This window comes from Nelumbo nucifera, chromosome 1 (genome assembly GCF_055504915.1).
Source record: "Nelumbo nucifera cultivar China Antique chromosome 1, China Antique-T2T, whole genome shotgun sequence".
In the NCBI taxonomy this organism is placed as follows: Eukaryota; Viridiplantae; Streptophyta; class Magnoliopsida; order Proteales; family Nelumbonaceae; genus Nelumbo; species Nelumbo nucifera.
In genome coordinates, this window is record NC_142649.1 from 121,475,786 (window position 1) to 121,491,735 (window position 15,950).

The following is a 15,950-nucleotide window of genomic DNA, read 5'->3' on the forward strand; positions in this document are numbered from 1 at the left end:
TAATTTGTAAAAGATAGTGCGTGGGGTTCATTTTGAGTCACAACTACGCAGCCATGTGCAAGATTCCAGTGTCATCCTCATGTCTCTCTCTCTTTTTTCTATTTTTGCAAATATTGATTGATTGGACAAATTGCACCGTTAAGGCAATGTTTGAGAGAAACAGAAACTTTAGGAAAAATAAAAAATTGTCAAACCAAACACAACCTATATCACGAAAAATCTAAGCTAGTCAATCGCATCAGTTTCCTTTTCATCTGTCACTCATCAATGAAAAATCTATAGATTTTTCTTTTTATACCTTGTTTGATTTGGAAGGTGATGTTTGGCATCGATGCTGTTTTTTCATAAAACGGTATCACATAGGTTACATTAGAGAAAGCAATGCTTCAAATAATATACTCTTGTTTGGAAACCATTTTTATTGAAAATAAATGTTATTGTAGACTACGTCTTGGAAATCGAGAAAGTGTGGTCTGGAGTAATACCAAATTTAATATTTTTTGAGAAAACGACATATTACCGCCAACGATTCAATAATGTAACATCATCTTAGACGTTGAATAATATATATTAATGTTGAAAATAGTGTTGCCAGCACTAGTACCAAACAAAACCAGTGCTATTTTATTAGAAAATGCCTATATAATAACACCGGTTTCAAACAAAAAATAAGTATCATTTTCTAAAAAAATTGCTCCACATACCAATACCGTTTTTATAAAAAACAGTGCAATGCCAAACATCTAGTGTTTTCATATATCATACAGATAATTGGTATCCAGGTTCATTTTGGTGGTGTTATAAATATAGACAATGTAGAAAGGTGGAATTACTAACGTGCATAGGGCTGCACGCCTGCAGCTCGCCCTGCCATTGGTCTTACCGTCTGAATTCTGGACCGATGTCTGGCTTTGATCTTCACCCAAATATTTATGTAATATAATAGAGAAGGGACAAACAATGTGAGCCCATCCATCCAGTCGTTTTCAATGAATATGCATCCATCTATTCTCTACCTCTAGTTCCGTAGTTCGTTTTGATTTTATTATATTAAAATCCATAGGTGGAATTGGAAAAACGAAACAGAAACCCAATTTTTATAAGGCAAAATTTTAGGCAACTATCCTATTCCTGTACATGTCAAATTAGACCAAAACCTCGTGCTTTTACACTTCTGATTAAAGTATTTTATTATAAACTGATGCAAATTATACTTTCGTGAGCAAGTAGGATTAGACATAACCCCTTTTTTTTATATTCACTGTTACAGTGTTACTGATGTTAAAGGGTGTTACGTATGCAGTCCGAATCAGGTAGCACATATGATGCGCATAGCATATGATCCAATTTTTGTGTTAATTATTTAAAGTATCCTGAACAATCTATAAAGTTTTAAAAGTCTATTTAAATATCTCTGAACTATTTTCATTATGTAGGACCGTTAAAGGCGGAATTGGATTAAATCTAAATCCGATCCCAATCGATCAGAATTTGAATTCGAATTTAAGGCTTTTAAAACGGATTGGATTTTGGATTCGGATGCAAGCTTTACATAATCAAATCAAATCATCGGAATTGGATTTTATTACGTCCGATCCTACAGCCCTAAACTCAACCAAAATTGTTTGAAGGGTGATTTGGTTCCTCTGTATATTCGGTGATTATTAGTAATGCCGGAGGAGATAGAGATCAACAACCACTTATTCAAGACATCATTTATCCAACAACTCAAATTATCGATGAAAACGGTAAATGCCAAATTCTTAATCCTCACGTGCGTTGTAAAACGCTTTTCAAGAGAAAGAAAAGGTGAGGATTTATCAATCTAAAGAGGTGTTTTCAGTCAAACTTAAAAACTGCCTATAAAACCAGAATTATGGTTTTCTAGCTAATATAAAAGCAAATTTAATAGTAATAAAAGCAAATCCACAAATAGGGGTGGTTTTCAGTTGAGCCAGACCAAATAGTATGAGACTCGAACTCGAATTTGAGTCAAAAAACTCCTAAATTCAAACTCAGCTCCTGGCCACCCCTATCCACAAAATATGGAAAAAATATAACAAAACCTTGCTGACTTACTTTCCTTCGTATATTTTGCAAGAGCTCCTCCAATCCTTGACTCAAACAAAGAGATGTTTCGGATCGATAAACCACTTGGCATCCAGTCAAAGCCATCAGCTGAGTAGAATCCGTTGGCAAATTCCATTTTTCTAATATAAGATAAGAAACAATCTACCTTTTATCAAGCAACGGGCAATGGGTAATTGTAGTCATCAGTCATTACCCATTCGAATATAAACCCACGTGTCTCAAAAGGAAAAAACATGACTCCAACACTCAACCGATAAATGATGCAAAAGTAAATCCAAAGCCCATTGAGCAATTAGACCCATATTCTAGAAATTTTCAGTGGGAATAAAAGAAATACCCTTAAAAAGGAACAACGGAGGAGAACCAATCAATGAATACTCTATAGAAGATAAAGATTATTAAATCTCACCAACCCAGATTTTTTTGTTTGCCTTTGTTTAAGACTGTTCCACGTTGTATAAAGATCTTTATTAAATCTCTTTAGATTTAAAACTATCATCAATTGCCATAAGATGATTATTTCTTTAATCTCCTATCCACATTTATCCACAAGACACTACAGTTCTACATTAGGAATATATATCGAATAGTTTCTCAATGTGCGGGCAGGAGATTTGAACTGCTTCCAACGGTCTTAACTGTCTTCCCCTTGTGTCCAAGTTTTATTAAGGATAACTCAAGTTCTGATGAGAGAAAGGGGCAACACTGGGTTTTGGATGACTCGCATGCCATCACATGTAATTGGAATGTGACTACCGACTAATAGAAGGTAGTATGCATCACGTTTTTGAAAGTTCAAGAATATTTTAGGCACAGTTTAGGAGTACAAATATAAATATGTAGAGTGCAAAACCTTATCTTATTTTTTATATTATTTTGTATGTATTTGCACTGTATATTTGTATTTGTACTTTTATCAAATTGAGCCTTAAATATGTATTTAGTTACATAGACCTTTATAGATAGGTTGTTTAATGTTTTAAATTGTTTATTTAAAAACTCTAATTTAATCTTTTCTTGTTTTTGTTGTTCGGTTGGGCATTACTTTAAATAGATTTTACTTTTTATCTCAAATTAACACCTCATAAAGTATCCCACATAAGCATTTCATTTCAACAAATGCTGAGGCGTTGGAGGAAATGAGAATTTGATGTTTCCCCAAATGCTTCATGCACATAAATCTATACATTTATGTTTTTTAATGTTTATTTGATAAACGTTGAAACCAAACAATGGTTTTATGCACAATAAACACTAATGCCTATATAGTGCTGATGTGATAGTGTTTTTTTATTAAACTCCCATGGAAACAAACATAGCATAAGTAGGTTTTCAAACTTTATGGGTACTTTTTGAAGTTAAAAAAGGTTCAAAGGTAGTTTAAGTAATTCTTAAATGGTTTAAGGGATACTTTAGGTAATCACTTATACCTTAAAAATATCCTTCGTCTATCATTGAAAAGATCAAAAGAAATTTTTGATATAATCATCAGAAAATTTATTGAATGCTCATTGAGTATTGTGCTTACAATGGTGTGCCTACATAAATCAATCATACATGGGGCATTCAATAAAACTGGTTGAATACATATAACCATTTATTCCTTATTTACCATTTATTCAATAGAAGTCTTGTTAGAACCGGAAGGCTCCTTCAAATTGGTTATAGCTTCTAATATAAGACTGTCCAACATTTATGATGGATTTTTTTAGGCTTGCGATTTGGAATAGCACTAAAGATTGCAAGAGCCTTGGCATCAACAATTTCTTTATCACTTTGAACCATTGTATTGAGTGTTATTGGGTTATGATGGTGTTTTGGGATTGTTGGCTCCTTTTGAATGCTAATCTAGCCTTCTCCTTGGATCTCCACCCATTTGCCATGAAAACATGTTCCTCCACTTGTCTTGTCCTTCACATCCACATTTGAATGCAAAGCCAAGACACCACTCCAGGTCTTTTAGTATTATGCTCCAATTGTTTCTTAATCCCAGCCTTAAGGTTAGTTCCTAATTCTGAGGTTTACTTCTCCTTTGGAGCATCCATCAAGAGAAGCCCCAAAATGTTTTTAGGCCCACCTTTAACATATTAAATAGTCAGTTAAAGTGTCTTCTTTTTGGTTGTTTCTGAAAATTTGAAACAAAATGAAGGGTAAAAGAATTTTAAGGTATATTTAAACCCAATTTAAAACTTCAGGGTATGTTTAAGTCAATTTCTAAAAGCCCATGGTATGTTTAAATCTTTTACCCATTATTACTTTTATGGTTTTCAAAATTGTACCAGATCAGATGGTCGAACCAGAAAAATTGGGAATGACCGATTCCGTTTTATCCCATAACCGTTATTTCACCAAAAACCGTTGATTTGGTTAGCAAATTATCGACCCGAGCGGTCAAACGGTTTTAACCATCCAACGGTTTGGCTGGTTTTTTTTTTGTCAGAATGGGTTATCCATTCAGTTCAAACGGTCAAACCATTCGACTCAGAAACCAAGCCCCTTACCGATTTATTATCCAATTCAATTTTAAAAACCTTGGTTATTCTAAAATCCAATAAGCACTTCTTAGTGGGTGCTAGGTCACATTTGGCATTTCTTATTTTAAGGACTTATCTCCTTTTTTACAATTAAAAACTCTGTTAGTAAGAACATTTTAAATGTAAAAAGGAGATAAACCCTTAAAATAAAGAATGCAAAATGCAGTGTTAAACTTATCAATACCCTTGAAACCTCAAAGATCCCTGTTAGAGAATGGTTTTTGTAAACCATGAAATTGTGCGGTGATTAAATTTATTTACTACCCGTACATCTTACTGGGCTTGGGACATCTGGATTGGGGGAGATAACATAGCTTTTTTTTATTTTCCTTTTTATAATTTATTTTTTAAATAATAATTTAACAGAAACTTAAGATTAATTGATCATTAAAAATAATTAATGGCCTAACTTAACAAAGTAACAAACAGCACGACGGAAGGTAAGTTAATAAAAAAAAAAAAAATTCTGACAAGGCATATGTGGAGAATTAGAAAAGCGAGGCAGCCTCGTGCAGCCATGCATCCTCCACGAGCCTCACCGTGACCCACTCCCTCCCAAGTCCCCCACTAGCAAATGAATTGGATCGGATCTGTTAGCACTTTTTCTTTACTTCTTGTACCTGCACGCAATTTGATGTGTGTGTGCGACAAATGCTTCATCACACGTGTAAAACCCGCACTTGTGAATTGTGAGTGTCTGACCGCCATGTACTGAAGAATTTGGTTCATTGGTTGTGCCGTAGGCCTGTACCCCGTGAGCCGTAACCCCGGTCAGCCACTCTCCGTTTTCCTCCCCGTCCGGCTCAGTGCTCACCTTTATTTCGTGTATCCATTACCATGGGACTATGAACAAATCTAGGCCTCGTTCTTCACTGTCCAACAATCGATCTTAGTCGTCCATCTCGTTTTAGTTCCAGCAGAAACAACCAGTAATATGGAGCTTCCCCCCCCCCCCCCCCCAGTTTCTCATACCGGTCCCACCAGTGTCTGGTCTGCTCTAACGTAAGCCTCTTGGGCGTACGATATATGCAGCTTCACAACTCTCAGAGTCGCACCACCCACACCACCTCCTTGAGCTGATCTCATCTTCTTTCAACTGTCGTTCCAAGACCAACCACCACCAGACAGACGGGGCGGGGGGGAGGACGAGGAGTGGGAAAAGGGACTCCGAGGTAGTCGAACATGCCTCCCCAACATCAACAACACCAAAAGCGCCCCCAGTTGCAAGAACAAGAGGAGGCTGACAGTTTGTTATCTACTCGATCCCCCGAATCAGAAGGAGATAGCGAAGACGAAGAGAAAGCTTACGAGTCCAAAGAAAAGGTCATCATCGTCGGCACCGGCGAGAGTGAGAGCACCGAATCAGATAACTGTTTTGCGACTCCGCCCTTCTCATGGAAGAAACTATGGCTGTTTACCGGTCCTGGGTTCTTGATAAGTATTGCTTTCCTCGATCCCGGGAACCTCGAGGGGGATCTTCAGGCTGGCGCCATTGCTGGGTACTCGCTCCTGTGGCTCTTGATGTGGGCTACCGTCATGGGGCTTCTGATTCAGTTGTTATCGGCTAGGCTCGGTGTTGCAACGGGTCGGCACTTGGCCGAGCTCTGTAGGGACCAGTACCCGACTTGGGCTAGGTATTTGTTGTGGTTTATGGCGGAGTTGGCTCTGATTGGGGCTGATATTCAAGAGGTTATTGGTAGCGCCATTGCTATCAAAATTCTTAGCCATGGAGTTCTGCCGCTTTGGGCTGGTGTTCTTATCACCGCCTTTGATTGGTAAAGTTTTTATCTTTTCCTTTCTTTTCATTCTATGTTTTTCGTTTCATTGAACTTTCTTTTTTCTTATTTGTACCAATTCTCCTATTTCTTGTTTTTTTTTTTTGAATGGATTTTACTGAATTTGGGTTTTTTTTTTTTTCGTTGTGAAAGATTTGAACTCTTTTTCTCCCTTGGAAGATTATCTCTCTCCGAGTACTTTGTTGTAATAGATTGGGATCGAACTGTCTTTTCAAAATTCAGTTCATTACTGAAACCCCAATTTCTGCTTGTTTTAGAGTCCTGATCGGCCAGTCAATGAGTAACTTCAAAATTAATTATGCCTGAGTGCGTGAAATAGCATCCTGTTTCTTTTTATTGTTGTCAACAGTTTCGTTTTCCTATTTCTCGAGAACTATGGGGTGAGGAAATTGGAAGCTGTGTTCGCAGTTCTCATTGCTACAATGGCGCTTTCATTTGCGTGGATGTTTGGTGAAACCAAGCCCAGCGGCAAGGAACTTCTACTAGGTAAAGTGCTACTCTTTGTTTAAACTTGTTTTGTGTTATTTTATTGCTTGTTGTTTGTCTTTACTGTTATCATGCTCTCCAACAACTATAAGAACTCAGAGAATTCAATTTTCGTTTTAGGTGTTCTGGTTCCAAAACTAAGCTCAAAGACCATACGCCAAGCCGTGGGAGTGGTTGGTTGTATCATTATGCCTCACAACGTGTTCTTGCATTCTGCTCTTGTGCAGTCAAGGAATATTGAGACTCATAAGCGAGGTCGGGTTCAAGAGGCCCTCAACTACTACTCCATCGAGTCATCTGCTGCCCTGCTTGTCTCCTTCGTGATCAACTTGTTTGTCACAACTGTTTTCGCAAAAGGATTTTATGGCACAGAACAAGCTACTAGTATAGGCCTAGTAAATGCGGGTCAGTATCTTCAAGAGAAGTATGGGGGTGGACTGTTCCCAATCCTTTATATATGGGGTATTGGATTACTAGCAGCAGGGCAGAGTAGCACTATAACTGGCACATATGCAGGCCAATTTATTATGGGAGGCTTTCTCAATCTCCGATTGAAAAAATGGCTTAGAGCACTAATCACAAGAAGTTTTGCAATTGTCCCAACAATTATTGTTGCACTTGTTTTTGACACCTCTGAAGGAATGTTGGATGTCCTAAATGAATGGCTTAATGTGCTTCAGTCAATTCAGATCCCTTTTGCAATCATTCCTCTTCTTATATTGGTCTCAAAGGAGCAGGTCATGGGCGTTTTTACGATTGGTCCTGCCCTCAAGGTTAGTGTTATTTCCATTATTGTGTAGTGCCATGTTAGAATTACCTGGCTTTTAATTTTGAGTTTATAGTACACCAGGTGAACTACGAAGGGGGTGTTCAACATGGTTGGTTTTATTATTCAAAACAAAAACAACTGCCACATAAAAAAAAAACAATATAATTTTGCTGATGTGGTAGTTGTTTTGTTTTTGAAAACAAAACTAACTATATTGTCAAACACCCCCTACTAAGTTTGGGTGATATCTGGTAAGTGGTAACACATGCATGCATGCATATAAATAGAGGGAGATGTATATATATTGCAATCCTTATGTAACATATAGCATTCTGTAGGGATCTTACTTAAATACGATCGCTTCTTGTATACAAATATTTGCATACCTTTTTCCTTTTCTTTATAAAGAAGAAAAAGTAGAAAAAAGAAACATGAAGTACTATTATTGAGATCATCATCCCCTCTTCCCAAAATATTAGCCCCATCTTTTATTTATTCCTCAGATAGCCTATATGACTTGTTTGTTAAAATGAGAAAAGCTACAAATTAACATGGTCCTAATACAATTGTGAGTTTGTTTCTATTCGGATTCTCTGGATTGAAGGCCTCCTAAGGACAAAAACAACATATACTTGACATCTTTTTAACTTAACATTTACTCTAATATATTTCAGTTCCCATGCCTTGTTTCCCTCAACTGCAAGTAAATTACTTGGGGCTCGTCCACTTGACATAATTAGCATTGGTGTGCTATAATGTACTTCTCCCTGCCTTTGTGATGTTACCTTGCAAATACATGTGATTTGCCTCATTCAGTTAAGGCACTCTCATGCCTTTCCCTGCATCTGTGCTATATGCATACTGCAGCAACACTTACAATCATGATTAATGCATGCCTTTTACTGAAATTCTTTTCTGAACTGTCAGTTCATGCTTCAGTCCTGCAATTTGTGCTGCATATGTGGCATTTGTTATTTACTAATTTTCATGTTTGAGAATGGTAAAACATAGCTCAATAGAAATAATTTGGGTGTAAAATTTGATAGTGAAATAGGTTTGGCTACATTCAGTACATGCATGATAGGTGGATTGCTATGTTATGTTCTAGAGGCTGCGCATGGAGCGACCTTCTTATATATCATAATAAATTTGTGAACTCTGAACTAATGAGACAGAAAGATGCAAGTTTTTCTTTTATCAGTAAAATAAATGACTTTTTTGAGCTATTTTTCTTTTTTAGCTTTGTTCCTAGAATGTTTCATAAAAATTTTAAATCTAATTGATACAACAATACAATTACTACCAACTAGATTAATGAGTCTAGAACTATCTTTTCCTTTATTCATTGGGAGGATTTGATTCAGTATTTTAAAAGGTGAGCCTAGGCTCAGAGGATGGCTCATTTTGTGGGCTGTGTTTTACCTAAATGTCTAAACCCAGGCTCATCTTCACTTGGCTTGTTCATATGCTTTGATAAATTAACCTCGAATTTGATGATTGACTTAGAAATTTACTATATTATAGGTTGTAGTAATGATATTTAGTGTTTTGACAGTTTAACTTGTATAGGACTTCATCCTGCAAATCTGCAACCTTTTTGTTAATCACATGATGCTCTAACCATCTTCTTATATATTAAGTTTCTTTTTTTTTATTTGTTTCTTTTTCAAAAGTGATGTCTCAATTCATCAAGGCCTGCTCCTTGGGCTATCGTAAGTTAGGAACCCCTGGTTCTTTAGTTGTGCTTCTTGCTTAGGTAATTTTCAGTCATTGATCTTCAGTGAGTCATTTAAATGTGATTGGAGTCCTGTCAAGGGCTCTTTCTCCTTTTCTTGCTTTCTATAGTTCCACAGTGTAATATCATAGGAATCACTTCCCACCTTCAAGGAGACTGAAACTGTGGGAGAAATTTTCCTGAACTTGCAAAAGAAAATGCCTGCTACTTTTTTTTACTATGTTTCTGCAGGGGAACCACTACATAAGCCACATAATGTTATATATCTAAGTGAAAATTCCTTGAATTGGTACCACTGCATTTTCATTGCTTACAAATCATCTTGGACCTGTATGAAGAATTTAGAAGGGTGTGGTTCCCCAAAGGATCCAAAATGGTTTTAACATTTTTAACAATGATGTCCTTCCCTGGTAATAAACCACTCAAAGAATGTATCTTGGTTATGGTCAGTATACATGCAAACTAGTACATGTCTTGGCTGCCATATCTTTTCTTTATTGTGATTGTGGCCTTTGCAATAGTTTGCATGTCTTACTCCATTCAACTACACTTTCGATGTATGTGAGGAATATTGAGTTGTAGATTGTTACCACATAACCCTCTCTTTATTGAGATAAAACAAGATTGGATTTTGCCAGTATTAAAATGCAAAGTTAAGCATTGTAGAAAGAAAAGCGAATGAAGAATAGCAGTTATAAACCAATTATTATTAAAACTTAAAAATTTGAAAATAATAAGTTTTGAGGAGAGCAATCTAAGCGGAACTAGGCTGTGAACCATATTGAACAAGTATAACCAATATGTAATTTTCAAATGATGATGGAACTTGCAATTGGCATATCCAACCATTGATCTCAACAGTTTCTATGAGAAATATTGACGCTTTCAGGAGAGGCCTTCTTGTTCTTTCTCCTTGGCCAGGATGGAGAGGGCATTGAAGATATTGAATCCCATATAAAATTATTACCTGTATTCATATGATTTCATGCTCTCTCTCTCTCTCTCTCTCACACACACACACACACAATTGAAAAGACTGCTAAAAGTAATATAACATGATAATTTGGATCCTTTTTAATAGATCTTGTGTAATCATGTTATAGGTTGTGGCGTGGATAGTGGCTCTCTTGGTGATACTGATCAATGGGTATCTTTTGCTGGACTTTTTCTCTTCTGAAGTGAACGGACTATTTTTTGGCTCTTTGGTGTCTGCAGTTATAGCAGCATATGTGGCATTTGTTATCTATCTTGTTTGGCAAGGTGGTGCCTTTAATTCGTGCCTTCGCCTTGTACGCTCCAAGAATTTGATGCAGACAGGAAACTGAGCATGTATTTTCTACACTACTGAATCGACAACAAAAAGATTGATTGGAATCATGTTGTACACTGGGTTTCCAAATCGCAAGAGCTCCGTCCTACTGCTTTTTTACAGTTTAAATCATTTTGACCATACTGATATGTAAACTTTTCATGCCTACTTTCAACTTTAAGCTTTGGGTTACTATTTTGCCCCTTTTACTACATGGAGCAACTCAGGAATCAGGATTATTATCCATGCATCTCTAGATGCTCTTCTTATCCAAGGACTTTTTTTAGGTTTGATCTTCTAATCCGAGAACTGATGTCGCATTTTATGGCCTAGCAATATGAGAGTATTTATCCACCATCGGCCATCCCATGTAAAGATATGAAGCAATGTATTTTTCCTCTCCAGTTAGAATAGGGAGCTACAAGAGTGTAAGTGTTATTGCAGGCTTTTTAGTTGTATACAGTGGTAAAGCTGGCATAGTTTTCCTTTCAAGTTTCAATGATAGTCAAACTGGCAGCATTCTATTCTTAGGATCATCAATATTCATGGTAAAATGATATTTTTATGGCCTCACCAACGTCCTTTCTTTACTTGGCTCTTTTGTCCATTTCCTGCTCCTTAGTCCTTGGCACAAAACACTATATTGTGTGTTTGTTTTGGACAGGGAATCCGTGTTTGGTAAACCCTAGCATAATGTATTATTTGTGGTCATGCTATAACTGTGCAACTAAAAGAAACAATAGACTTTTGGAAGCCGGGGTAATGCCAAATATTTAACCAGCAGTAATTATGGTAAAAGCAGAGTTAAGCATACCTTGAGTTTGCATAAATTGACTTAAATTTATCCTGAATTTTTCAAATGGACTTAAATATATATTTGTGACTCTTTTATCTTTTATTTTCTTTCAAAATTTAAAAAAAAAAAATGTACATGAATAAATGGTAATTAAACCTAGATAGAAATCGGTCTACCCCTACCATACATGACTTCCTTCGCTTTTCCACTCCCTGCTTTATTCTCTACTTTGATTTGAAGCATTCAAATTAATTGAAAAGGAAATTGTTAATACTATGCAGAAAAAACATTTGATTCGATAATCAAAGAATTAAAGAATTAATGGAATCAAGCGTACTGTATTGCTACAGATTAATGAAACAGATTCTTTCTTTTTTAAGTTGTTTAATAATAAACGAAATAGTAACAAAAACTTATATTGGTATATTACTATAATTTTGTAAAAGTGCTTTTGTAAAAGTGCTTTTATAAAAGGCTTTCATAAAAGTACTTTATTAAAAATGCTTTTGTAAAAGTAATTTTATAAAATTGTTATTATAAAAGTATTTTCATAAAAGTACTTTTATAAAAGTGCTTTTATAAAATTCAATTAGGGATAATATTATAAGTGGTATTTTAAAATTCAACTTGGGATAATTTTGGAAGAAAAAAATTGAATAAGTGCTTATTATATAAGCTCTTAAAAAAGTTGGAAATTTGGGTTTAAAAATAAGCCATTATTTTTAAAATAAGCACTTATTTCAGGCTTATTTCTCAAATACCAATAAGTGCTTAATGGCCCAAATAAGCACTTATTTTTAAGCACTCCCAAGCATAACCTTAAGTCGCACATGTCAAAAGGTATAGAAGGGCAAGTTAGGATTTTAGAAATTCTAAATAAGTCCACATGTGAGGCTTCACAGATATAGGATATGTTTAAGTCTAGTGGGGTTAGCTGACAAGGTTATATTTAAGTCTATTTGAAAAATTCAAGGTACGCTTAAGTAAATTAATAAAAATCCAAAGGTATATTTGTGGATTATATTTCTCCACACCTAAGCGCTTTTCAATTGCCACACATGCACAATAAACCTTCTTCGTGGGCATTATTATCATGTTGGAACCTCAATTGCAGAAAACTCCAATATAGGCTCTAGGTGGGATATACGGCCAAGTTGGCTAATTGGAACATTGGCTAATCTGAATGATTCCCCTGTGAATTGGATTTGCCTAATTGGAATTAGCCACATCATCCCTCCACATGGCAGGCTTCCAATTTAAGGGACAAATTTTGGTTTTGGGTTGACAAACTTAGGTTTTGACATCAATTTTAGCTCAGGCAAAAGTCCATGTATAGGGTTTATTTTGGGTTGGCCCTTAACCCCATCCAATTCATCTAATTTATACCTATGTTTTATTAAATAGGGTCAAAAGTTATTCAAATATATTTAAGGGAAAATGAGGGATTTAAGGGGGAAATGTTACAAATATTGACACTATAACAAAAATGGTCTATAGTGGCATTTATTTTTGCCACTATAGATCATATTATATGCCGCTATGGTTTTGCACCACTGAAAACTATGTTGGTATAGGTTATAGTGTCGAATAATAAAAAGGGTAAATTTCTTAAACTACCCTTATGGTTTAGCTAATTGACTCAGTGTACCCTTATTTTTTGAAAATTGGCTGTCGCTACCCCTACTGTTTCTCACAATTGACTAATCCTTTTTTAGCATTAACGTGTATCAATAAAAATATTAAAAAGACTATTTTACCCTCCACTTTTCTTTAAATTTTCAAAAAGTGTATCTCTCCCTTTCTTGTCCGTTCTCTTCTTTGGAACAGCCAAAACTACAGATCTCTCCCTCTCCCTTTCGTTTTCTTCTCTGGAACCGTTAGAACCACCAGAAATGTAGATTTTTCAAATCTCTCCATCTCCCTATCGTTCTCTTCTTGGAACCACAGGAACTACCAAATTTGTAGATCTCCCAGCTCTCTTCCTCTCCCTTTCATTCTCTTCTTTGAAACCACTGAAATTATAGATCTCTCAAATCTCTCCCTCCCATTCTCTTCTCTAGAACTGCCGGAACTACCAAAACTATAGATATCTCAAATTTCTCCCTCTCCCTCTCCCTCTCGATGATTCCTGATGATGTTTCAAAATGGGTGTGACTGTGAGGCATTGGATGGCTGGAATGGAATTGTACCTTGGGGCATCTGCTTGTGTCTTTATGCGAAATTTGAGTGTGTTAAAGACATACCCAACCCAACCTTCTTTTTCTAAAGTGAGAAACTGCTCTGCACCACTGTTCATTGCTTTTGCTTAAAATCTAGAGAGAAATGATTTTCTTTTCTTCAAATGTTTGTTATTTGCAATTGATGAGGGCGGATTTGTCCCTCCAATGATATTGTGACACATGGCACCTCAAAACAACTAGGTGACACCCGGAACCACTTAGGCAACAACTTGCCTTAGCCAAGTTGATGGTGTCCCACCTGGCGGCCTGGCCCTGGCACGACCTGGCCCTAGCGCGAGCTGGCAGCCTGGCACAGGCGCAAGCAGGCAGCCTGGCACTGCCGCAAGCTGGTAGCCTGGCACAGGCGCGAGCTGGCAGCCAGGCACTGGCGCGATCTGGCGGCCTGCCCTTGGCGCAACCTAGCCCTAGCGCGAGCTGGTAGCCTAGCACAAGCGTGACCTAGCGGCCTGACACAGGCACCGACCTAGCGGCTTGGCACAGGCACCGACCTGGTGGCCTGCCCAGGCGCGACCTAGCAGCCTGGCACAAGTGCCAACCTGGCGATCTGGCGACTTGTGAGACATGCTCGCCAACAAATTCGAAATGCATATCCTAACACTCCCACGATCCTTGGAAGTTGGCCCACGTGCCGAACGATCCGGAGGGTGGTAAACGTGCATGGCGGTTACCTCTGGAAATCTCAAACCACTTAGACGACCTCGCAAAAATCTCGGATATGGTGCGTGAAGCCCACGCCAATCAATGCCTATATAAAGGCACCAACCCTAATGGCAAGTGAGCAAGCAAGCAAGTAAGCAAATTCTAGCTCTCATACTTGTGTGATTTTTAGCTCACAATCTACTATGAGAATACTGACTTAAGCATCGGAGCGACCTTACCGGGTTAGCCACCCAGGGTCCTCTGGCATTTGGTTCCTTGCAGGTCTCTAAAGAGCAACGAAGCTCATCAATCCAGCTCGCCACCTGGTTAGCTTGGCACCTCACAGGCAGCTCGACACCTGGTCAGCTCGGCACCTCACAGGCGGCTCGACACCTGGTCAGCCCGGCACCTCACAGGCAGCTCGACACCTAGTTAGCCTGGCACCTCATAGGCAGCTCACCACCTGGTTAGCTCGGCACCTCATAGGCAGCTCGACACCTAGGCAGCTCGGCACCTCACAGGTAGCTCGACACCTAGTCAGCCCGGCACCTCACAGGCAACTTGGCACCTGGTCAACCCGGCACCTCACAAGCAGCTCGACACCATAGTCAGGTCACCACCTAGCTTGCCCAGCTCGACTCAGCTCGGCAACCAAAGTTCTCCACTTCGGCCTGAGTCATCGGCCACTTGGAAGCAGACCAAATGACGAGGTACTTAGCCCAAAAAATTAGCCATCACCAAAAAATTGATTCATCAATTGGCGCCATCTGTGGGAAACGCTACAAAAAGCTAAGTGCTCATCCTCCGAAAGGCTAAGTCCTCCTCTTTCAAAAAGCTAAGTTCTCACCTTTTAGAAACTAAAAGTTCTCACTTTCTAGTTTCCATTTTTATGAACTCAAAGACTATGCAGGAAGTTGATGGCCAACAGACTAAGTAGCTCTACCAACTTTATTTCAACTCGGATAAAGCCTCATCAATCCTCTTCGCGAAGTACCCTTTACAAAGATGAGCTCTTCGTGGATTCCACGGGAGTAGGCGGCCAACAAACTACATGGACGCCCCTGCTGGTTGAGCCTTCCAAGGCTCCCGTGTGAGCTGGTGACCTAAAGTCAGTAGTGTTGCCCCCGTAGGACGAGCTCCTAGTAGCTTCTTGTAGGAGTGGGTAACCGACGTCACTAACGAGGCTGATGCAGTGCAGCCGTAGCTCTAAGGCGTGACCTGGCAGCCTGGCCCAGGCGCGAACTGCCGAATTGGCAAAGACTTTAGCACCACATAAGACCCAGTACCTCTTCGGCATGGGCAAAATCAAAAGATCAAGGAGAGTGGAATATGAGCCGCTCCCAGACCCTCAGGGCTAAAGTGTTGAACTGGCAAAGACTTCGGCACCACATAAGAACCAGTCGCCTCTTCGGCATGGGCAAGATCAAGGAGAGTAGACTACGAGTCGTTCCCAGAGCCTAACGGCCAAAATACCGAACTAGCGAAGACCTCCTCACCACATAAGACCCAGTCACCTCTTCGGCATGGGCAAAATCAAGGAGCGAACTGCGAGTCG

The 15,950-nt window shown here is 38.3% G+C and overlaps 1 protein-coding gene across 1 annotated transcript; it reads left to right on the plus strand.

Moving 5' to 3' along the window:
• The first annotated feature begins 5,323 nt into the window (after window positions 1-5,323).
• LOC104611676 (metal transporter Nramp3.2-like) lies at window positions 5,324-11,160 on the plus strand. The gene is made up of 4 exons (XM_010278847.3): window positions 5,324-6,400; window positions 6,771-6,907; window positions 7,028-7,680; window positions 10,515-11,160. Exons 1-4 carry the CDS (start codon window positions 5,808-5,810, stop codon window positions 10,734-10,736), a joined length of 1,605 nt encoding a protein of 534 aa, XP_010277149.1. The 5' UTR covers window positions 5,324-5,807; the 3' UTR covers window positions 10,737-11,160.
• The last annotated feature ends 4,790 nt before the right edge of the window (window positions 11,161-15,950 follow it).